The 23,512-nt window shown below is 38.8% G+C and overlaps 2 protein-coding genes across 6 annotated transcripts; one reads left to right on the top strand and one right to left on the bottom strand.

Annotated features, from left to right (window-relative positions):
• Window positions 1-1,634: 1,634 nt before the first annotated feature.
• Window positions 1,635-16,372, bottom strand: nf2b (NF2, moesin-ezrin-radixin like (MERLIN) tumor suppressor b). 2 transcript variants are annotated; one of them, XM_051937249.1, is made up of 17 exons: window positions 16,125-16,372; window positions 11,559-11,673; window positions 10,209-10,334; window positions 9,860-9,982; window positions 9,633-9,716; window positions 9,295-9,363; window positions 8,774-8,856; window positions 8,556-8,631; window positions 8,289-8,426; window positions 7,562-7,636; window positions 7,347-7,460; window positions 7,104-7,226; window positions 6,645-6,862; window positions 5,663-5,765; window positions 4,699-4,829; window positions 4,439-4,607; window positions 1,635-4,169 (listed from the first exon to the last, which is right to left on the bottom strand). In XM_051937249.1, the coding sequence occupies exons 2-17, from the start codon at window positions 11,646-11,648 to the stop codon at window positions 4,122-4,124; spliced, it is 1,770 nt and encodes a 589-aa protein (XP_051793209.1). In that variant the 5' UTR covers window positions 11,649-11,673; window positions 16,125-16,372; the 3' UTR covers window positions 1,635-4,121. The 2 variants fall into 2 exon arrangements, with proteins under 2 accessions (XP_051793209.1, XP_022063821.1); XM_022208129.2 differs by lacking the exon at window positions 16,125-16,372 and adding an exon at window positions 11,930-12,274 and having other exon boundaries at window positions 2,329-4,169.
• mettl27 (methyltransferase like 27) lies at window positions 12,405-23,429 on the top strand. Of its 4 annotated transcripts, none has more exons than XM_022208128.2 (6): window positions 12,405-12,722; window positions 13,715-13,843; window positions 14,176-14,304; window positions 14,532-14,667; window positions 15,021-15,116; window positions 20,957-23,429. In XM_022208128.2, exons 2-6 carry the CDS (start codon window positions 13,724-13,726, stop codon window positions 21,085-21,087), a joined length of 612 nt encoding a protein of 203 aa, XP_022063820.1. In that variant the 5' UTR covers window positions 12,405-12,722; window positions 13,715-13,723; the 3' UTR covers window positions 21,088-23,429. The 4 variants fall into 4 exon arrangements, with proteins under 4 accessions (XP_022063820.1, XP_022063819.1, XP_022063817.1 ...); XM_022208127.2 differs by lacking the exon at window positions 20,957-23,429 and adding an exon at window positions 18,583-19,098; XM_022208125.2 differs by lacking the exon at window positions 20,957-23,429 and adding an exon at window positions 15,423-15,940.
• The last annotated feature ends 83 nt before the right edge of the window (window positions 23,430-23,512 follow it).

The following is a 23,512-nucleotide window of genomic DNA, read 5'->3' as shown; positions in this document are numbered from 1 at the left end:
GTTATTCTCCGCTACTCTATGATTGGTTGAAATTGCACCCCTACACTGCTGCATCATGTTGTCAGGCATGAGTATTGCACGTCCACATTTCTAAAAGCACTCACAGATGTCTGCAGCTTTTTGAGTAGTTTAATGAGGCGAAGCGTACCAGCGTATTTTGTCAAATTGCGTACCTGCTACGCAAAATGAGTACAGGTTGGCAGGTCTGCCATATACAAACAAAACTTTCAGCCTGAGCAACTGAAGAAGTTCATTTAGGTTGATATATTTATAAATAAAGCCTTTATCAGTCGACACCAGCGATAATGTGGATATCATGGTGCATCTTAGACAGGAACGTAATCTAAAATTAGTGCAGTGTGGGATGTTGTATGGTGCTGCAACACAAACCTAACCATCAGCTGGGAAAATAAATGAGTGTCTCAGGGAGGAGAGCAGAGGTTGTTTCAGAAGGAGCATCGACACAGAGAGGCCAGATTTTTGCCAGTGTTGCTAATGAGTGGTTTGTCCTCTCATCCTCCTCCTCCAGAACCTGAAAGGAAAGCATCGACACAAACCAGTTAACAGGCAGACGGTGTGGAGAGGGTCGCGATGATTGCACAAGCAAACAGCAGCGACAGTGATATTAATGAGAGCTGTAGCACTGTGCAGTACAGATATATGTAAGATGTAATTTAACGTAGCAGAACGGCAGACTGCAAGGTAAAGAAAGGAAAAGAAAAATGGAGCAAACCCAAAATAAGTGCACTGCTGGAAAAAAGTTAAGAAGTCTTACCAGGTCTCTTGAGTCGTTTTCTGTCCCCATGTGAACAAAGATGATGTACAAATACTGACATTTCATACAGTGGTTGTGTACTTACAGCAATGTTGTGCTGTGGGACAAAAAATAAAAATGAAATAAAAAACATAAAATATACAAGATCATTTAGATTTTTTTTCTTGACATTGTAAAATGCTAGCAAACTTCCATATACAATCATTCAGATTTAGCAAAAACACTATGAAGCAGTTCGCAGAACATCTTGAGACATTCTATACATTGCCTAGAATTCACACCTTTTCACTGACATACATTATTGCTTAATGCAGTTTTCGTTTCACTACATGCTGACAGACATAAGTTTGTTTTTAAGCAACAATTCTTGATGTACCTTTGCACTGCTGAATAGAACTAGTGAGTGCAAAACCATCTTGCTCTGATTTTGTTTGATGTGTTTAATAAAACAGAAATCCACATTAAGAAAGCCTTACATGGCTGTGATAATGCTACAAATGTTGCATTTTCCATAAAACTATTAATCCAAAGGATTTTAGCCAACTCAAAAATATTTTAGAACGCACATAAACTGTGCAATTTCAAAAATAGTTTCTTTGTAGCAGTTAAGTCACATGTAATGCTCAAAGCTACAGTATTTCCCCATTTGACGAACAGTCTCTTCCTTGAAATAATTCTTTCAAATTTCATATCTTATATGCAAATATGTGACTGTATGGTCAGTGGAAATTGATCCAAATGCTTTACATCATGATTACTGACTATGTTTGATTATTACTTTGCAGTACAAATGGCAATACGAATTAGAGATCAACTGATAATTGGCTGGCCAAAGATTAAAAAAAAAAATTTAAACATGTTGCAAATCTGAAAAGCTGTTTAATAAACATATGCTTAAAGGCATTTCAACAAAATTAAGTTTTGGAGTTAGTATTATCCAAAATTTTGATGGCAATATTTTCACTTTTACTACAAATGAATCAGCTCCAGATATCGGTTATCGGCCTCCTTGACTACAAATAATCGATATCGGCACTGAAAAAAAAAAAGAAAAAAGATATCGGTCGATGTGACAAAAATGCTTGATTTAAAAAAAAAAAAAAAAAAAAAAGACATGTAAGAATGTAAGACAAAGGACCAAAGTATAAACCTGGAACATACAAAACGCAAGTTTTCAGTCCTAAATGACGACAGTTCAAAGCAGACCTGAATAACCTATACACTGCTCTACAACAAAACAGAAATGTCCATAACTCAGCGGTCAAGAGTTTGACTCACATGAAACGTTGCAGGTTTCCTCTTTGTCCACACTTTGAGTATTTTTGGTCAGGACTTTTAAAACTTTCAGCCGCCATCAGCCAGTCAGACATCAGATTCCCTGTAAAATTTGTATTTTAATGCACATTCCAGTGCAGATTTCAGATTTGTGATTAAAAGTCATATTTAGAGGGTTGTGTGGCCTTGATGGAGGAGCATTACTGAGTCAAAATAAACCATAATCATCTGAGACAAGTCCAACAAATGTGCGCACAAATAGGAAAAAGACACACTGCTGTATCATCACTGCTGTAATTAAATGATATACACAAAATACCTTGAGGTTACAAATCATTAACAAAACTCCTAACCTCTTAAAGTTTTCAGGTGTAAAATACATTTTAACACTGGACTTGAATTTAGTTGGATAATCTCATTACAGTAAAACAAAACTAACACTAAATGACAAAAAGTTTCCCCACAATACAGAACCTCAACAAAATGTGATGATGTTATCTGAGGATTTATAGCGCAAATAAATAAGGTTAAAGGAGCAAACTGAAGCACTTAAGAACAATTCAGTAAAAACAACACCATTTACACAAGTCCAAGGTTAGCGTTACTGATAATGAACCCCTCATTTGTCACTGGTTAGTCCACCATCAAATCAGCCCAATAGGCCGGTCCAAATAAACAAGCAGGCCGAACCTCTGGCACTATGTTTGGCATCCAGCCTCTCCCTTTTTGAGGATGTAATGAGAAGTGTAAGAGTTAAAGTTCTCCGTTTGTTAAATACAGTGCATGCACCGCTACTAAACATCTTTAAACTTCTATTGGACTTACTGAGGTTAAACATTACTGGGCATTATACTGTATATCTTCAGGGGAAACTAATGTGATTCTACCCGCAGTGATTGTCTCCAACACTAACCCTGAGAAGTGCATGGGGGGGGGGGGGGGGGGGGGGGGGTAAGGAAAGCCACCAATCTGCTGCTCTGTAACTTAGTTTCAGGAAGATATCAGCCCCAAAGTTGAAGCAGCTCTAAGACACATGAGCACAATGAAACCAAATGAAACCTTAGTATCTTAACTCGTAAAAGCAAAAAAATAAAGTTCAAGGCACATCAGCAGTCTAAAGAACAAAATATTGAAATAGCAATCTCCTAACTGTGTACTACATTTCTATTCACTAGCATGATGAGGCACTACACCAATTAAGGGATCTTAAATGTTATCAGTAAAGCCAGTTCAAGAAGTAAATGTAACAAGTAAATACAGAGGACTAAAACAAAGCTCTGAATTTAACATAGTTAGTGGTGTCCCATGTAGACACTGTCCCTGCACAGATCCACTTGTCAGATGTGGACATTTGTGTGCAATTACTACTTTTATTAGTGACGTTTATGAGCCACATCTCAGTGTAAATGCTCACTTTGCATATTGCTGACCGAGAGTCATATTTAGTGTTTAAAGGGTAATTCGAAATACCTTGGTAAATCTGAAATTAGGGTTTCTTTGATGAATTACTACATCAAATTTTGTAGTAGCCAAGTTGGAGAAATATTTACTAGTTCGAAAGAAAATAAACAAAAACTTCCATATTTACAAAATTCACCCCAGACTGGAAAAAAGCCCATTTTTGTAATGAAATCTGATGAAGAGACTTTGCCATAAGCTGGTTTGTGACCACTTTTAACCAGATCCCTGTTTCAAAACGTTGTAAGGCAGAAACATTTCTGTATCTGAGCATCTTACAGCTAAGAATCCCTTAAAACCACACAAACCGCCATACATCCGTGTTCCACACCATATCCTGAAACAGTGTTAGATATGTGTGACACATTTATGTGTTCTCTATATTTATAAAAGACACGTTGAAGGTGCTGGAGTGTAGCAGGTGGTACGACCTAGCAGGCAGCCACACTAGAGTCAGTCTGTTGTTGTGGATAGATTTAAAGTCATTCCAAAGCACACATTCACGGTGTATGTACGTCTGTGTCTGTCGGTTGTTAGTGTTTAACTGAACGTGTTGAGAAAGCATTAAGGCGCAGCAGCCGGTGCCCTTCTTCCTCCTCCTGCAGGAGCAGCATCACACTTCTTCAAAGAAGGCCATCTGAGACATGTACGCAGAGTTTCGCTGCAAAACAAGACAAGTATGAGCTGTGTGAAAGAGATGTTCAGAAATGTGTATACAGTGTCACGTAATATCAATACCAGTGTATTTGATGTATTCAATAATATTACATGTGGTGTGGTTTAGATGTCAGCCCTGTCCGGCTCTGATAACTGGTGTAATTTTAGACGGCATGCCTTGGTATTCACAAGGTTAAACAAATTATTAATTTTAATAATAATAATAATAGCAGTGATGAGAAAAAGGAGATCATCTGCAGTCATCACACATACGTTGCTGTGAGGTATGTAGACGGGCTCCTGGACGTATCCCCTCGCCTCACTTTGGAGGCCGTAGAGGCCGGCCTGTTGCTGCTGCTCCTCCAGCTTCAGAGACTCGATCTCAGACTTCAGCTCCTTCAGCTGGTCCTGCAGGTGTTTACTCTTCTCCATGTACTCCAGCCTGAATTAATGCACGACAAGTTAGCATCAACATACAGCGCCAAACACTCTTTTCTAAAGTGTCATTCCAGGGGATGCAAACTCCAGCTCACCTCTCTCTCTCAATCTCCATAGAGAGCCTTTTCATGTCAGAGTCCTTGAAGTCGAGGCGCGTAGACGCTGATTCGTAACCCAAGTCAGCTGCCTCAGGAGGAGCAGGAGGGGTGGAGTAGGCTGCTATGAGCTGGAAAACAAGCAAACAGACATCAGGAAAGGAGCTACTTTCGTGAAGGCAAAGCACATTACATTATCACAGTGAGCACCACAATGAAACAGACTGACACTTAACTAAGTGAACATTATCAGCATATCTCATGTTTTAGTAATGTCGCCACATCTTCACAGGTTTCTCTATCTGAGTGACAATGCACAAATGAAAGGAAACAATTTTGATCTATCCACATTCAAACTAAAATAAAAACTTTTAACATTAGTGGTAGCACTCATCCTGCCTTTTTTAGGATTGGTGCTATGGTTTTGTCAGTTCAGTTGTGAACTGTGTGAAATGGTTCATTTCCTTTGCAAACTTGGACTCTACAAAACATGTCTCTACTAAAAGTCATTTGTCAGTCCTTTTCAAAGACAGAAATACATTAGTGTGCTGCTACACGTCTGTTGTTAAGTATCAATAATAATCAATTCTCTTCCCTAGGCCTCATTAAATGGGCAGTACAGAGAAAGAATTACCACCTCTGTACTGCCCATTAAAGAAACTCTGGGTGGCAGCAAATCAGTAACTTAGACAAATAAATGACTTAACTTGTGAAACAATAAAATTCCTCCCAAAAAATAAGAATCACGAAACGGTGATTCATCCCATAGCAGTATCAAAGATTATAAATTTTCTATTAAGCACAGCAGTGAATCAATGGCTTTCGTTTATGACTGCACTGTAATAACGTGGATTTATATCTCAGAGCTGCTCAATAACTTTATAAAGAAAAAACTAATAAATAATGCATTTATCTGCAAAAAAAAAGCAAAGAGAAAAGAAGCAGCAATTTATCATCGCCGTACAGGGTATGTAGTTTTGGTGATCTCCAGCAGCTTCTGCTTGGCTCTCCGCTCAGCGTCCTTAGCCTCAGTCAGGTCCTGTTTCAGGTGATCTGCTTCCTTCAACCTGCAACCAGAGGTTTGGTTAGTTTAAGTCTGACGGACGACAGTAACACTCTTATTAGTAAACAGGATGGTAAACACTTTGTGCTTCCATGCATTCTGTGGAAATAAGTGTGAATAGTGATGGCTTTTTTACTGAACAGGTTTTTAAGATGTGGAACTGAAGCAAAGCTTGGGATTTGTTTAACCTCCAGTTAGATAGCGGACACATACAGAAAAAGTTGGCGTTAAGTCTTTGTGCTGACATTTGGGGTGAATTGTGGGATCTTGGATATAAACAGCTGTGTATCTGCTGATTCTGTCTAATCAATTCACTTTGTCACAGCTGGACCCCAATCAAGCTCTAGACACATTTTCAAGGATAATTAAAGCAAACAGGATGCACCTGACTACAATTTAATGTGTCACAGCAAATGATCTGAATACTGTGTGAATGAGATTTTACAGATTTCTAAGAACATGTTTTTACTTCTGTCACTGTGGGCTACTGAGTGTCGACTGATGCTCATTTTATCTGTTTAAATTAAAAACACAACAAAGCATGAGCAAATAGCGAAAAGATCTGGATGCTTTCTGAAGCTAGATTCGACCTTGCAAAACTTAAACCTCAGTTACACCATGTGTGGTTTACTAGGATTAAATAAAATTTCAGAGACAGTGATGAGCAACTTGCAATATGAGTCTAAAGGATTTCTACATAACAGCAACCGGGTTCCGATTCACCAGCTGATAAAGTTTGAACTGCAGCTTCTGATTTGTAAAGTAATTAAAACCACATGAGAGGACGACATAAAATAACGTTTTGCACATAAAGAAGCCAAACAGATGTAATAATTAACCTAAAGAAATGCTTTAGGTAGCACTAGTGCAGATGATTTCACACCTCCGCTCAGACTGCTCCACCAGTTTTACAGCCAGTTGCTCCGCCTCCCTCATCTTCTGCTCCATCAACCTTTTCTCCTCCTTAGTCTTCATGGCTGTGACCTCTAACCTCTGCCTCTCCTGCTCAGCTTCTGCAGCCTTGTGGGCCAACAGCTTGGCTTCTTCCTCAGCAATCTGGGCCTTCTCTGCTAGCAGGTCGGCTGTCTCCTCAGATCTCAGCTGTAGAAAACCAATTGTCACATTTAATAAGATTGTATTTAAAGAAGAGGATTTAGATTCAGCCTGATGGAGGATTCTGGCTCTAAAACAGAGGACATGAAGCTATAACAATCAGGTTATTCATGGTTTTCTTGGGAGAATTTCTATCACTTCTTCTGTCATGAAACACGGACGTGCTGGCCAAATAAAAGCGCATCCTGGAAAATGTAACAATTATCTCATATGAAGGAAAGGCTCTCACCAGTGCCTCGTTTGCCAGTCGCGCCTCATCCTGCAGCTGGAAAAGTCTTCGTTCCATTTCCTCCTTGGCTCGTTCTGCCTCCTCCCTCATTTGTTTCTCCCGTGCCAGGATCTGACGCTCCATCTGGATGGAAGCCAAAAAACCCAGTGAAGGTAAAAACAACTAGCCATGATCAAATAATAGAGACTGACCACACCTAATCTCATATTCTCATCGCTCAGGTGAAGTTCAGAGAGCACTAACCTTCTTGCGGGCCTTCTCCTCTTTGGCTTGAGCCTTCATCTGCTGCACTTCAATTGAGTCCACCTTCCTCCTCCTCATAAACAGATCGTGGTTCCCAATGCACAGCTGCAGGATCTACACAAAAGAGTGACACGAAATGAACAGTAACAGAATTCATTTAACTTTTGTAACTTTGCAAGAGTCATGCATTTACATGGATGAAGAAGCAAACCGACCAGCTTATTGACGCGCAGTTGAGACGAGTAGAACTTGAAAACGTCTTTCTTCTTGTCCAGGGGTTTGATTGTAAACTGCAACAGTGCAAAGATAAAAATGTTTAGTTCAGTCCATACAGTTAGTGAAAATCTTTCATTGAATGATTGCAGTTGTCAATAAACAGTTATACGCATTTCCATAAAGGCCAATCCATAGTTTAAGCATCTGAGATCACAGGCAGCTGCAAACTCACCGCACTAGGAAACAATGATGATTTCTTGTAAGCAAGTAGAAGAGCTGTTGTGCATTACTGAAGGTGAGATAACATGAAAAATGTGAAAAGTCTGTGCAATCACTTAACAAGAACAGAGCCATGGATGTGTGCAAACAAAGTAAAAACATCATGAAATACATATAAATGTGATCAAAGGTACCAATTGTGTGCAGTGTGCCACTTGTATGGACCTGCACAAACACAGCTAGATGACAAAAACATGTCGCACAAACTCTTGTGGATATGCAAATGCAGAAACCATGAATTGGCCTTAATGAATAAGAGAGGTTTCTTAATTGACAGCAGAAAAGTGATGAGAACAAGAAAATAAAAACTGTCATTTATCAGTTGTCTTTTGCACTGAAACGACAAACAAAAAAAAATAACTCAAGCATAATTTCCAAATTTATGTCCACTTAAAGAGCTTGAATGAAGTAAGAAAGAAAAACGGTCAGCCCACTGCTTGGAATTACCTCCTTCTCACTGTACGAGATGTTACGGATTCCGCTCCAAGGAAAAGATTTGTTCGGGCTGAGTTTGCTGTTGGGGCTGTAGATGTGAAGACCTTGAGCATCCACTCCAAGTAACAAGTCCGTGTCCCTTTTATTTTGCTGTCGATATGATGTGGAAACAGAAATGCAAACCAACACATCAGTAATGTAAAAGGTTGCATTTTTCATAATATGGTGAAAAGTTCATCTAAATCGACGGAACATCGAGCCACAGTAATTTGCACTCACAGTAATGGCAAAGTAGCTGACGCCGTACATCTCAAGGTCCTGAGCAATCTTTAAATATTCCATCTCTGCTTCATCCCTGTATAGATGATGTGAAAATAAGGAAGGAAATAGATGTGAAACCGTGATACATTTATCACACCTCAACTACAGAATGTAGAGCTACACCTTTAGTAAAGGTGTAAATTTGTCTTCACTCGGCTCTCCTGGGTCAGTCCTACCTGGCGATGCCTCTGTGCTCAGCGTACCAGGCTGTGATCTTCTCCTCCCACATGTCGGCTGTCATTTGGTACTGCATCAGAACCTGGGATGCACACACGGCATCACAGGAAAAACATTATATACTGAAAGCATGCATCCTAGCACGCCAACACCGGCTAATTAATGAGATAATAAAGCACTCCAAATAAAAAAATACTACAGTGAACACCTAGTTTTTGTAGACAGTCAAATACACACATAGTACTGCATACTATGACTTATTGCAGCTACACTGTTCATTTGCACTAGTATGCTACTAAGTTGTGTTTTTTCCCCCTTTCTTGCAATTCTATTTTAATTCTTATACTACTTGGTCTACACTTGAGTGTATATATTTATCCCTATTTGTTTATTTATCTATAATTTCTTGTTTTGTTTTTTTTTACACAATTTCTTACGTCATTGTTGCACTGCCTGCTCAACATGTCTTTTCTAATTGCCCCCTGGGGACAAATAAAGTTTTCTGAATCTGAATACTTACTCTTTTTGGCAAAAGCTCATCCTGAGCCAGGAAGCCCGGCTTGTGAAAGTTTGGGTCATAATCTCCATACTGAGATTGAAGAGGAAACATGAAAAAAAGAACATTAATTTCAAACACTGCAAAAAAAATAGATTTTTTGATTTTTCACATCATACTAAAGATTTATGTTGTAAGGGAATAAATTCAGTTTTGTGAGTGTTATTCTCATGAATGTGCTGCCATATGATCAGTTGTATCCATACAAAAGCAGAACTTCAATTTAACACTGCAATGGATAAAATGTTTTGATGTTTTTACAGCAGATGAACTAAGATTTTAACCTCACACAGCTTTCCTACCTTGGCTTGGACGGCATATGATGCCAGCAGTACAGAGGCTTCAGGAGAACAGAATATTTCTTCATCTAATATCTGTTTCTTCACCTAAACAAGAGTTCAACGATATGTGAGAGAACATGTATCGAACTACATAAAAAGTTTTTCAATCAGTTCCATGAACATGGACATAAATTCTACTGAAAGACCAGGCTTGTGGTTATTCTAAGAAATGTCTCTAGCCACACTACCTGTAAAAAGAAGAGGTGCTGAGTAATTTCTTGGACCAGTTCCTCTTCTACTTTTTCTGGGAAGAATTTAGCCAGGAAATGAAATGTTATAGGAGAGTCCTTGGGAACCTCCTGGTCCAGGACCTTGGTGAGTAAAGAAAAACAGTAGCAGAAGAGAAGAGGAAAGGTGCACAACAACGTGATTATTAGAACAGACTCTCGCTGAATTATCCGCGCAATTGCAATTCGGCAATTTCTCAAGCAAAAATGTCAAACATTAGCTCATTCCAGCCACTCAAATGTCAGTCATGTGGGTTTTTTGCATCCTCATTTAACAGTTAGACCTTCACATGTTTACTCCCTCACTCACCCGTTTTTCTTGCTTCAGCCAGGCATAGGTGTCCTTTACTGTATACCTGAGTCCAAAGAACCAGGTCTCCCTCAAACCAACAGTGCGACACACCAGGTCAAACAGGTCTTTACCTTTCCACTTTACCTGAGAAAAACAGTGAGTGACAAAGAGATCAGTGAGCCAACCAGAGCTGTTGTTCTGTAATTATTTTTAGTTAATATCCCATCCTCCATCTGTATAACGTACATCGCTCTGAACATTATGGTAAAATCTTGATGTGTCTGATTTGCAGTTAGGAACCATGCTACCTCACCTAAAGTATAAACACCTCTGCTAACAACGCTTCATTTAAAGAGATGAAACATTAACCTTCGTGGGAAAAAAGTAGACATTTCATTTTTTTGTCTTGGGGTAAACTCAAAGCCTGTATGACATGTTTCAGAATGTATGCATGTACTGCAACATGATTAGACTGTCTTTCCTCTACATTTGTAACAAATACAGTCAAGGACTTCTGAAATATCTGCACACCATTCCCTATGCAAAGCAAATACTATTACTGTACAGGGAGATCTCTGGCCTTTCTTCAGTTTGCTTGCCCATGAATCTGAGAGGGCTGCTTTCATGGGAGCCAATAAATGATTCTACAGTATCAAACAGAAGAGAGTGCACCCCTGAGCAATACAACTTAACCTATTTCCCCTTGGGGACAAATGCATTTTTGGAATTGAATTAAATGCTCAAGGATTCAAAACAGAACCGTCACATGAACAACCCAAAACCAAATATGTTAGAAAGACCTAAAAACTTTTGTACACCTGTGACTTTTAAATTAGAAAATGGGCATGACCAAGGTTAAAAAAAATTCACTGTTAAAATCAGAACTTTCTGAATTTTGGACATATCTGCTGTGTCTGTCTGCAAGCCTGCATCATGGATTCACAGTAAAAACAGAACAGGAAAAAGTCTGTTATTAAGATGTTAGGTGGACATCTGAGGCACTGAAAAAATTAAAGACTTGAACCTCAGGAATGAAACATGTACTGACCTTTGTTGTATAGAATTTGCTGCTACAGGGCTTGTATTTTAAATATAGCAAGTTTAACCAGCAAATTATTTATTTTACACAAGAATAAATGGCCTGCTGTTTGACTACCAAGTACAGCATCTACTGTAATTTAATGCAAGTTTGAATTGTTTGGCATTTAAGTGATATTGCACAAAGTTGTACCCACTTCTGTTGTGTACAAACAAATGCATACATACACAATACAACTGTACACATTGACCTGGATTTGAAAGTTATACAGTTCTCCATCCAGATAAAGCATTCTTTAAAGCTCAAGGGTTGTCTAAATAAATCCATACCTCACAGCTGAACTCCATTTCAGCATCCATAGTGATAACTTTGACTTTGAAAGTCTTTGGCTGTTTCTTCTTTAATCCTAGGATAGACATTATGAGGAGTTTCTGTCAAAGAAACCTGTGGGGAAAGAACAGAACTGCTCTCAGGGCAAAATATCACATTTTTAAAGTGATAAGATGTACATACATAGATATTTAAATGGTTCATTTAAACGCAATATACAGTTTTAAGCAATTGGCCAGAAGTGCACATAAGGGTCCTGTTTCTGAGCTACTTAGCGATAAGAAAGTAGCTTTCCTGGCCAGTTTATAGAAAAACGGTAACTTTTCTTTCAAAGACAACATGCATTTCCAATATAAAGTAGGCCCATTACCAGGGAGAAAAGTCACAAACTTCTGCCGTCCAACAAGGCTAAAAAGAAGATGAGTTTTTGTGTTGAGAAGACCAATGCTAAGCTAACCTATACTGCTAACCAGCGTTAGCTTTCCAGCTATGCCACGAAAACGGCCCAAAACAAGAACTTTTGGGAGACCTCCATGATTAAACGCATCGAACCAAACGACTTGTCAATGTTAGAGTGGCCTCAGATAACAACTTGGAAGCAACTTTGATATCGCTTTCGGCTGCTACGTGTTTTGGCTAGTTAGCTTGCTGTTAAGGACCAGGACGACTTTCCAGACTTTTGTTTTGACTCCCAAACGCTCTACAGGTGGGAACACGAACAGCAGCTCGGAGTGACTGTACTGCGCATGTACGGGGGAATCCAAACGGTGGAATGCCGGCTTTACTGGTTGTCGGAAATATTATATAATGTCTTTTCACACTGAGAGTATAGTGGAGATGAACGCAACAGCACTGTCTCCGGGGCATAAACTATCTCTGTGGCTGCTGGTTATTTTAAAAGTGTAGAAGGGCATCAAAACGTTAAAGCAAGTGCGAAGTCAAAAAACTGTTTCGAGGCGAAGGAAAAAGCCGAAAGTGCCATGAACGCTTCTTCACTGCCAGTCTCTACTGAGGGAATAGCTGACTTGTAATCCTACTTCTTCCTGGTCCAGTTTGCTGCAACAACTCTTGATAGATTACTCGTTTACGTACTGATTGAGTGGCCTGGGAGGACGGGTAGAAGAGGCTGCTTGAAAAACAAGCCACTCGTGAGGCTATTGTTGGTAACACTGACTCTCTGCATGCTAATTTATTGTCACATTGTCATTATTGTCTGATGTCATTTACTAGCACTACACAACTGAGCTTAATGGTAATTTACATTGCAGTAGTTCTCACATTTTTCAGGTTGTTTTAGAAGGTAAGCCTGGAGTGCCATGCAGAGCAATCTAAAGCTGGACTCATTTTTATCCTTATAGCAGTTCAGGTTTCTAATGCTTTTTTATTTTCATGCTCTAGTTAATGTTTTTATTTTTACTCAGTTTAATGTGTTTTATTATTAGTTAGATTTATAAAATGTGTGTAATTTCTACTGTCTTACTCAGCTGCATTGTAAATGAGCCCGTCACATACGTCAATGAATTCTGAGTTTAAATAAAGGTTGAATGAATAAATTAGTCAGCTGTCTTTTTGTTGTTGACGACAGATTCTATGACAGTACACTGCAGATTAATATACAATACAAGGAACTGTTAGTTTCCCAGAATTGATTGGGCTTTGGTCAGATTTCCACTTAAAATTAGCTGCTCAACGAATTACTGTAATCAACTGAAAGAAAATGAATCTGCAACTGTTTACATTTTTTTTTATGTTTTGACGGAAAAATGTCAGACACCTGCTGCCTTTAGCTTCTCAAATGTTAATTTGAATTGGTTGTTTTGTTGTTATTGATAATGTACATAAAAGTAATGCACCGATTAATACATGGGGAAATATTTGTTAGTTGCAACCCTGTAATGGTTTATAAAATTTAAATAAAATTGAAAATTATTAGTTGGTTTCTTAGAATTTATTAGGTATTGATCAGATTGTAATTTCGATTTGGCTAAATATTTTGCTGTAAAATCAAATCAAAACTGAAATATATGTAAATCTGCTCGTTAGAATATGAAGGGCCATAAGATGTCTTTAATTTTCATACACAATTTATACTGAATGATCTGTTCTTATTGATACTGCTTACCTCCTGTTTGTTGTCTGTGATTCCGTTGAACAGATTTGTACAATGTCGGCTGTCCCTAACGCGTTTGAAAATGTGAAAGCGGTTATCTTATCAGCTCATAAAGGCACCACATCAAAAGAAAAGGTTGACTTCTACAACTCCTGGGCAGAGAACTATGATCAGGTAAGATAACGGAGGTTTCATGGCATGAAAAAAGGAGGTGCTGTAACAGTAGTATGCAGACATATACTAAGACAATACTGCAGTCCAATATACGTATATCAGAATGTTGCTCTGTGTCTGTCTAATTTTATAAAATTACAAATACCTTCTGTTTTATCTACATTTAGCCAAAGTTCAGTGCACACTTCAGTTCTCTAGTAATCATCTGAAGACACATTTATACACACACATGTATACACAGTATATATACACGTAGTCAAAAAATATGCTCAGTTCGCCTCCTTATTCTGGTGTAAAAGCCTCTGTTCTTTCCTAACACATCTTTTAAATAGGATGTGGCTGTTCTGGACTACCGTGCACCACGTCTGGCAGCAAACAGTATCTCGTCTCATTTCCGTGGTGATCGTGAAGCAGCTGTCCTACTAGATGTGGCCTGTGGTACAGGACTGGTGGCCAGACAGGTAAAAACAGATAAAGAAAAGATTCCTGCTTCGAGAAACTAAATATTTTGAAAAAAAAAAAAAATTCTTGTCACAGTGAATCTATAAAGTGGAATTCCCTTGTTGATCTGGTTTGTTTTATTATGATGTGATTTCTTTTCATTTCTGTGTCCTGTGATTTTGAGCAGCACTGACCCTGCCACTGTCAATTAGACTGATGAAGAAGTGTATGTGTTATTGTTGCACAGCTGAAGAATCATGGATTTGGCCATTTTGTGGGTATTGATGGAAGCGAGGCGATGTTGGAGGTGGCCAGAGAGAGCGGCTTGTACCAGGACTTGAAGCAGTTCCTGCTGGGAGAGGAGCCGCTGCCTGTCCAGTGGGGTAATTAAGTCTTTATGAATTCACCTGGACCATTGATCAGTCTGTGAACCTCAGGCAAGGTGATTTTATTCTGTTTTTGTGTGACTTTAGTTTGTCACTGCTTGAGACTGGGACAGACTTATTAATGTTATAATTACATATAAGTCACTGCTTAAAGCTATGGTTGTTTTTATGTTGATCCTGCATATTTGTCTGAGATCAATGTTGTAATCTTATTTAGAAAAACTTCAGATATTATAGCTATTAAGTATTATTGATCTCTAGCATAATTGGCATTAGTGGCAGCAGTTGTGGGCTCTGCTTTTAAATCTATGATAATCTCATTTTCTCTCTCTCCTCTTCATTTATTCCAGAAAATGCATTTGATGTGGTTGTGATTGTTGGAGCACTGAGTGTTGGTCAGGTTCCTGTTTGTGTGGTCAGAGACCTGTGCAAGTCCACCAAACCAGGTGAGAATATGACTTTTTCTTGATGTTTCCACTTCAGTTTTGTAAATTACCCATCCATACATTATCTGTACATCACTTAATAGAATTACCAGTTAACCTCAGCATGTTTTTGGACTGTGGGAGGAAGCTGGAGAAAACCCACCCATGCACAGGGAGAACATGTAAAGTCCATGCAGAAAGAGCCCAGGCCGGGACAAACCAGGGATCTTCTAGCTGCAGTGTGACGGTGCTAATCACCGAGCAACTGTGCAGCCAGTTGTAAATCAGTATCTTCAGCTCCACTGCACTGTCACCTCTTTCCACTAGGTGGCTACATTTGCATGACAACCAGAACTAACCGTGACAACCTGGAGTACAAAGCCGCCCTTGACTCTGAGCTAAAGCAGATGGAGGAAGAAGGGCTCTGGACTTGTGTAGAGGTCACTCAGGTGAAAGACTGGGAGAAAGCCGTGTCAGAACACGAGGATGGCTACATATCTGGTGCTGTGTACCTCTATATGAAACAACAGGTATAACGCAGCGCAGAACAGTGTGGAATGATCTGACATGACAGCAAGGTGCTATTATTACATTGTCAGTCTCATACTGGACCAAAGATGTGAAACTGCATTCACAGATCATGTAAATTTAATATATGAAATGTCGAATTGTTTCAGATTTGGATATAACAGCATACATGTACATGTTGCAATAAAACTGGTCTGCAAAAAATGTGATTGTTCCTCTACAGATGAGCAGTATCTTGTGGGTATTCAGTGAACTCTTCTTCATAGAACATGCATGTATAGATATGAGCACCTTGTAATAAATGACAGATAACTGTGTGACTTTAGTGCATTGATATTGGTGTTCAGAAAGGCTAGTTGAAAACTAATAATCATTTCATCCCTGTGGACTTTAAAGTCTTTACATAGATAGGAACTTTACCTTAGACTCTTTAAAAAAAAAAGTTTAAAGTTATGATATCACCATTCAACATACACTATATTGCTAAAAGTATTCGCTCACCTGCCTTGACTCCCATATGAAGGTAAGCAACATCCCATTCTTAATCCATAGGGTTCAATATGACGTTGGTCCACCCTTTGCAGCTAGAACAGCATCAACTCTTCTGGGAAGGCTGTCCACAAGGTTTAGGAGTGTGTTGATGGGAATTTTTGACCATTCTTCCAGAAGCTCATTTGTGAGGTCACACACTGATGATGGACGAGAAGGCCTGGCTCTCAGTCTCCACTCTAATTCATCCCAAAGGCGTTCTGTCAGGTTGAGGTCAGGACTCTGTGCAGGCCAGTCAAGTTCATCCACACCAGACTCTGTCATCCATGTCTTTATGGGCCTTGCTTTGTGCACTGGTGCACAGTCATTTTGGAAGGGGAAGGGGCCAGCTCCAAACTGTTCCCACAAAGTTGGGAGCATGGATTGTTCAAAATGTCTTGGTATGCTGAAGCATTCAGAGTTCCCTTCAATGGAACTAAGGGGCCGAGCCCAGCTCCTAAAAAACAAGGCCACACCATAATCTCCCCTCCACCAAACTTTACACTTGGCACAATGCAGTCTGACAAGTATCATTCTCCTGGCAACCGCCAAACTCAGACTGGTCCATCAGATTGCCAGATGGCTTGGATGCAGCTGCTCGGCCATGGAAACCCATTCCATGAAGCTCTCTCCTGAAGCACTGTTCTTGAGCTAATCTGAAGGCCACATGAAGTTTGAAGGTCTGTAGTGATTGATTCTGCAGAAAGTTGGCCACCTCTTGGCACCCTGCTCCATCAGTTTATGTGGCCGACCACTTGGTGGCTGAGTTGCTGTCGTTCCCACCCGGTGTGAACTAACTGTGACATCACCCGTTGGTTTCAACGCCGAGAAAATGAAGCCCGGATTTTGCTACTTCAAGGTCGCCATTTTGGATTTTTTGGAGCCAGTGACGTAAAAAGCGTCATCAAACAGGCTGGACTGGAGAGCAACTAGGGGCAGGACCAGTCAATGGGACTGTCAATCAAGTATAGCCACGCCCCCTGGTTCTGCCAACTTTAATGATTTATTTAAAATTCAGTATTGATTTATTTTAAGATCGGCCACCTGATCTCTCATTTTGACCATGAAAACTAACAGGAAAAAAATCCTGAGCTGTAGAAAATCAGTCTGTCAAATTTTATTTTTTCCAAAAATGAATTGGGGTCTATGGAGCAAAAGCTTTTTGGAGCCAACCCTAGCGGACGGCGTGATATTACAAGTTTTTGACACTTCCGGGTAGGCTTCAATTTTGGAGCCAGATGCTACGTCCATCTTTATATACAGTCTGTGGTTCCTACACACTTCCACTTTCTTATAATACAGCTGACTGTGGAATATTTAGGAGCGAAGAAATGTCACGACTGGATTTGTTGCACAGGTGGTATCCTATCACAGTTCCACGCTGGAATTCACTGAGCTCCTGAGAGCAATCCATTAATTCTTTCACAAATGTTTGTAAAAGCAGTCTTCATGCCCAGGTGCTTGATTGTATACACCTGTGGCCATAGAAGTGATTGGAACACCTGATTCTGATTATTTAGATGGGTGATACTTTTGGCAATATAGTGTATTTGATTTTGTGCTTTGTTCATTTTTACTCAGAGCAGCTTACTCAGTGCCTTTGTTTAAAAAGCTGCCTGGAGAGATTAGCATTTGGATAATATTTTATAATGTCCTGTTTAATTTTCAATTGTCTTTTTGTTTGTGCTTTATTGTTGCTTTTTTGTAAAGCAACATATAACTGCAGTTTTGAAAGGTTCTACAGAATGTAATTATTTTGTTGTTAAATCAAATCAAATCAAATGAAGCTTTATTGTCATCATAACGAGAGAGTGTTTCTCCAGGATCCAAAAGCCAGATCAGCAGTTTAGCAGTTTAACTAACAAAACTTGCTGGTGCAGAAAATGCAACCTGATCAATTTTTGTTTTATGTCTAAGTCAGGCGTCACATTGTCAGATTCTTACATTTCTAATGTGCGTTCAAAGAGTTTTCCCAGATGTGTGTCCTGCACCTCCAGGAGTGACTACACAGATCCTCCAGTGGCAAAATGTGCAGCTTCTTTCATGTCTTTGACAATGCCCACATTGATTTCCTATTTCAGCCAGACAAATAGGGAATAAAAACAACTCCCAAGTTTTAAAAAGGCTGTTTTTAACCTGGGGCAGCATGGGGGATCAGTAGTTGGCACTGCTATCTCACAGCTAGAGGATTTGTTTCCTGTTCCATGTTCTCCTGTGCCTGCCTGTTCTCACCGGATATTTCCTCCCACAGTCCAAAAATAGGCTCACTGGACACTCTTTATCACACACCCGAACACACCCTTCCACATTCACCACTGTGATCTTTACACCACTGGTTTCATTTTGTTTGATGACAATAAAGCTATTCTATTCTTTTCTATTCTATTCTATTCTATTCTATTCTATTCTATTCTATTCTATTCTATTCTAGACAAGACACCTCCCTACCTGTTCTCTCTTCTTCACCCCACCCATAATCCACATCACACTAGTGAATACATCAATCTCATCAGCCCCGGTACTAATCAGCAGCTAATGACGAAACTCTTTACAAAACACCCTCAAACTTGCAACTTTGACTCCACTCTCCACCTTCAAGCTTAAACTCCAGCAGAATGTAGTTGACTGATGCTCCTGCTGATCACTTCTGACTTTACTTACATGCATACTTATATATATATACACACACACACACACACACACACACACACACACACACACACACACACACACACACACACACACACACACACACACTTTCTACACTTCATGCACATGCTTCTTACTTGTTTAGTGTTGTTCTTTGTTATGTTTATATGTCAATTTGTGTCTGTGGTTTACATGTGTATTTGCTGGTACCTCTGGGCCAGGTCATGTTTGCAAATGAGAACTGATTCTTAAACATTTTTACCCGGTAAAACAAAGGTCAAATAAATAAATTAAAACAGACTGAGGTTGACTGGTGATTATAAATTGTCCCTGCGATAGACTGGCAACTTGTCCAGAGTGAACCCTGCCTTCACCCTGTCAGCTGGGATACACTCCAGCCTCCCTGTGACTCTACAGAATACTAAGTGGTGTAAAGATGACGGATGGATGTTTTTAATCTACAACAGCTAACATCAGCCTTTACCTCTTGGAATATACAGGATGGAAGTTTATAACTTTTTATGAAGGTCAAACCAGCAGATAAGAGTAATGTTGATGAGGGAGAAAAAACATTCATCAAAGTACGGTTCTCTCTGTGTAAATAGTCTCTGTATATATAATGGCTAATTCTTGGAGGCAGGATGGACCAGTTCAGACTCCAAATGTATCAAACTCTAAACTAAACAAAGTACTAGTAGAGAATGTTAATTTTGGGCCAACACTAGAGGACACCCTGATTAGACCTCTGGTGGTCTCAAGATAACGCTGTGCCACTCTTGGAGGAAATTTATTGCATATACAACCAGTGGCAGTGATGAGAGTAGCTGATGTTTGGTCACACATGAGTCTAAGCATGAGGCTAAAGTAAAAACATTTGTGGCTAAGTGAGAAACAGAAGTGTGTGTGTTAAGACAATGCAAATAATTAAATCCTGATAAAAAATTAAGAGAAGAATAATTAATAGTGGATGTTTATTATGCAGAAGTCAAAACACAGGGTTTTCTGTTTTTAACTGTGAGAAACTATCGGTTTGGAGAGGAGTTGTTTTCTTTTGTCTTATTTTCATCTTTTGACTTCCATCCCAGGAGTGTTTTTTTATTATCTATAATAACTTCAGGGATATGACTTACTTCTCAGGACCTAAATAATTGCCATTTCCCAGTTGTGTGGGAACTTTTATTTTTCTGTGCAGAATTTACACTTGTGAGTTTTATTCTCTTATCTCATCAGACAGAAATAATGCAGAGAAAGACATGGTTGCATCAGTTACGTTTAGTGATAATATTGTTTTATATCAAGCTTGGGAAGAGAACCATGATCAGGTAATGTAATTTTTTAAGCTATTTTGAATGGCTTACATGTATACATTTAGACTCAAATTGAGGTCCTTCAAGGAGCAGATCTACAGAGTTATTTTAGCTTAAACTCCAGTCAAGGTGTTGAGTACAAAATAAGGAGCTAAATCTTTAGTAAAGAGTAAGTTAAAGTATATGCTGAACAATTTAAAAGTGTCCACGTGACTGCCTCACATTAAGTAAAGTACAGAACTATTGGTAAAATCAGTGCTCAATGTTATATTACATTTTTTGAGATACTTCATATTTATATATTACATATAAATGCTACTTTAATGTGCTTTGTTGAGAGGGGTAATTTAGCCAGTGTTTAAAAAATAAACCATATCTTGTAAGTTAAAACATAAAGCAAAAAGTGTCATATTTCACCCGTCCTTTCTATGGTGCAGTACTTGTGTAGTGCATGTGGTTACACTACTGTGAGCCCTCCAGATTTAAAGACAAAATATTTCCCCTCTACAATCCCTCAAGAACACAAATGTATGAGTTTTCCTTATCTGACACCTTTTACAGGACACAATTACTGCCTAAAATAAAAATGATATCATTAGCTGTCGTGTCATACTCTTATCTGTGCTGAAGTGAACGATTTCACCAACCCTGCTGAAAACAAGCACACAAATAGGATTAGGGGTTTGTAGAGAGAGATGGAGTAAATGGTCATTGTATTACAACCCTTTGTACATTAAAATATGTTTATTGTTGTATATTTGTTACTTAAAAATCGTAATTATTCTGAGATAAAGTTACTATACTGATTCCTCAGTTTACTTACCAATGAGGCCTTTCATTCATTGCAAGGTCAAGAGGTTTGGTGTCTGTTTAGGATGTGGCTGTCCTGGACTCCAGTGCACCAATTCAAGCAGCGAGCAGTGTCTGCATCCATTTTACCGGTGACCGAGCAGCAGCTGTTACTCTGGATGTGGCCTTAGGAGCAGTGGCCAAGTATTCAAGAATCACAGCAGCACAGATGACACAACATATTTTAGTTGGTCTAGTATTGGAAAAACAAGTAAGAAGCAACTCATTATATTGGGAAAAATAGAAATATCACATTATCTAGCAATGTCGTCTAAATCAGCGATCCTCAACAAGGGATAAGTACCATAAAGGGTACTTCTGGGGTACTTACCTACATAAATGCTAAAAATGAAAAGTAATAGTGGAAAAGGTGAATGAATGGTTGAAATGAATGCCTAAATTTATATATAAACAGCTAAAACTGTGAAGTGATAGTATCAATACAGACCTGAAATTGCTTGCTGAACTATTTGTGATCTATAAAAAAAATGGAAACTATTAGCTGAAAGTTGAATCGACAAATAAATATTTTAGCAGAAAAAAATCGCACAATTAATGAACAATATTCACAAAGCAAGCAAAATATTACTTTTTCCAAATTAAGTTGTTCTTGTTTGGCTTGGAAACAAGAAATCTAATCTATTTTTAATTGATGGCATGTTCATAGTAATTCCAAAGAGCTGTCATAAGATTTGCACAGTATCTATAAGAAGCTTTATGTTGCACCATAATCTACAGACTTGGAAGAAAAATGCTCAAGTGCTCAAGTCTCCAAAATCAAAGTATGATGGTGCTATCAATGCAAACTTACAATGCCAGTGTTTGTTTGTTTTTTTACAATGTCTTGCTATATATTTTGCAAACAAAATGTTTTAATGTAAAATGTAATAATTTTTTCCCCCAATTAAAACATCTGCTGGTATAAAACTGTGTGTGTAATACATATAATGGATTGTTAGTAGAGACTTAAATAGTTAAAACTGTTGCTCAGTTACTGTTTGTTCAATATACTGTTTGCATATTTCTGGAAATGTTTTCTAACATGAGCTGCTATTTCATACAATTTTGTCACAATCCAGTGTATTTTAGTGAGCCAAAGGTGAGGTGTTGACATGCAGCACTGACCACGAGATGTCAGTGTTTCATCAGCATGAGCCCTGATAGGAGCATAAATACCTACAGGATGAAGGTCTGCAGCCAAACATAGTTTAAAAATCCACAAATCCTTCTTATAGATCTACATGCACCAAATAACAAACACGCCAGGGACAATTTGATAGAAAATGTGTATAAAATGATGCAACGTGAATATTTGTGTTTGATAAAACGGTGCAGCCATAAAAAAAACTGTGGAAGTGTACAAATTCAATATATTTGTCACTTCAGAGATGATTTTAACCTCCCTAAAAGTGAATGTAAAAAAAGTAATATAGACCTTATAGTGCATCTTGTAATAATATCAGTAACTGCTTTACAGTCACTGATTTCTTCAGTTTCAGTCGAGTAGTAAAAGCATTTTTTTTAAAACATTAATATGTTCGCCTCAGGGCTGCACAGTGTGTTAGTGGGTAGCACTTTCACCTTGCAGCAAGAAGATCCTCGGTTCAAATCCCGGCCGGGGCCTGGGATCTTCCTGCATGGAGTTTGCATGTTCTCCCTGTGCATGCGTGGGTTTTCCCCGGGTTCTCCGGCTTCCTCCCACAGTCCAAAGACATGCTGAGGTTAATTGGTTACTCTAAATTGCCCGTAGGTGTGAATGTGAGTGTGATTGTTTGTCTGCAGCCCTGTGACAGACTGGCGACCTGTCCAGGGTGTCCCCTGCCTTCGCCCGAGTCAGCTGAGATAGACTCCAGCACCCCCCGTGAACCCTAGTGAGGATAAACCGGTGTATAGAGAATGGATGGATGGATGTTCGCCTCACTTCATAGTTTTATTTTTGCTCTATTAACAGATTTTTGCTATTTGTTGTCTGTTTTTCTCAGGGTATTTAGTACTTAAAATGTCTTTTCATTGTTGTTTTGTTTAAATGTTCATATACCTGTCCCTAACAACAGAATAGAGAGTCTTCATTACAATAAAGCTTTTGTATTCTGCATTTTGGACGACTGACAGCATTGTGTTATGAATCGATATTGATGATACAACACATCTTGTGAAGGAAAACAAGTAACATGTTTCATCCACATGATTCACTGAAACTAAATGTTGGAATCCTCTACAAACACACAATGCTTCCTCCTCTAGCACTCACACCCCCTTTGTAATCACACTCTCTGTCAAACCAGTTAGTCCTGTGGATTTTAACAGCACAAACAGGACTGAAAGTCCAGGGGGATTCTCAAAGCCTCTTTTTTTTTTGCATTTTCATTGCATTTAGATAAGTGGAAAGATGCTGTAACTTGCATGGTTAAATTACAGTTATTTATTGAGAATTCAGTGATCTGTGCAAATGAATAAAAATGCATTGATATTTCACAGTTGTGACAAAGAGTATAGTCTTTACAGGAAACCCTGTTGAATATGACAAAACAACAAAAGCTTTTTATATGCAAGAAG

This window comes from Acanthochromis polyacanthus, chromosome 17 (assembly GCF_021347895.1).
Source record: "Acanthochromis polyacanthus isolate Apoly-LR-REF ecotype Palm Island chromosome 17, KAUST_Apoly_ChrSc, whole genome shotgun sequence".
NCBI lineage: Eukaryota > Metazoa > Chordata > Actinopteri > Pomacentridae > Acanthochromis > Acanthochromis polyacanthus.
This window is presented reverse-complemented; position numbering and strand designations above follow the sequence as displayed.

What these genes read in the sequence shown, in the direction of transcription:
- nf2b (XM_051937249.1), bottom strand. Translation starts at nt 11,648, where the DNA reads ATGTCTATCCTAGGATTAAAGAAGAAACAGCCAAAGACTTTCAAAGTC. An exon ending in AGCACCTCTTCTTTTTACAG is followed by an intron (nt 9,717 to 9,859) that starts GTAGTGTGGCTA and finishes ACTCTTGTTTAG; the next exon opens with GTGAAGAAACAGATATTAGA. An exon ending in AGGAGAAGGCCCGCAAGAAG is followed by an intron (nt 7,227 to 7,346) that starts GTTAGTGCTCTC and finishes GCTTCCATCCAG; the next exon opens with ATGGAGCGTCAGATCCTGGC.
- mettl27 (XM_022208125.2), top strand. Translation starts at nt 13,724, where the DNA reads ATGTCGGCTGTCCCTAACGCGTTTGAAAATGTGAAAGCGGTTATCTTA. An exon ending in GGGCAGAGAACTATGATCAG is followed by an intron (nt 13,844 to 14,175) that starts GTAAGATAACGG and finishes TCTTTTAAATAG; the next exon opens with GATGTGGCTGTTCTGGACTA. An exon ending in GTGCAAGTCCACCAAACCAG is followed by an intron (nt 15,117 to 15,422) that starts GTGAGAATATGA and finishes TCTTTCCACTAG; the next exon opens with GTGGCTACATTTGCATGACA.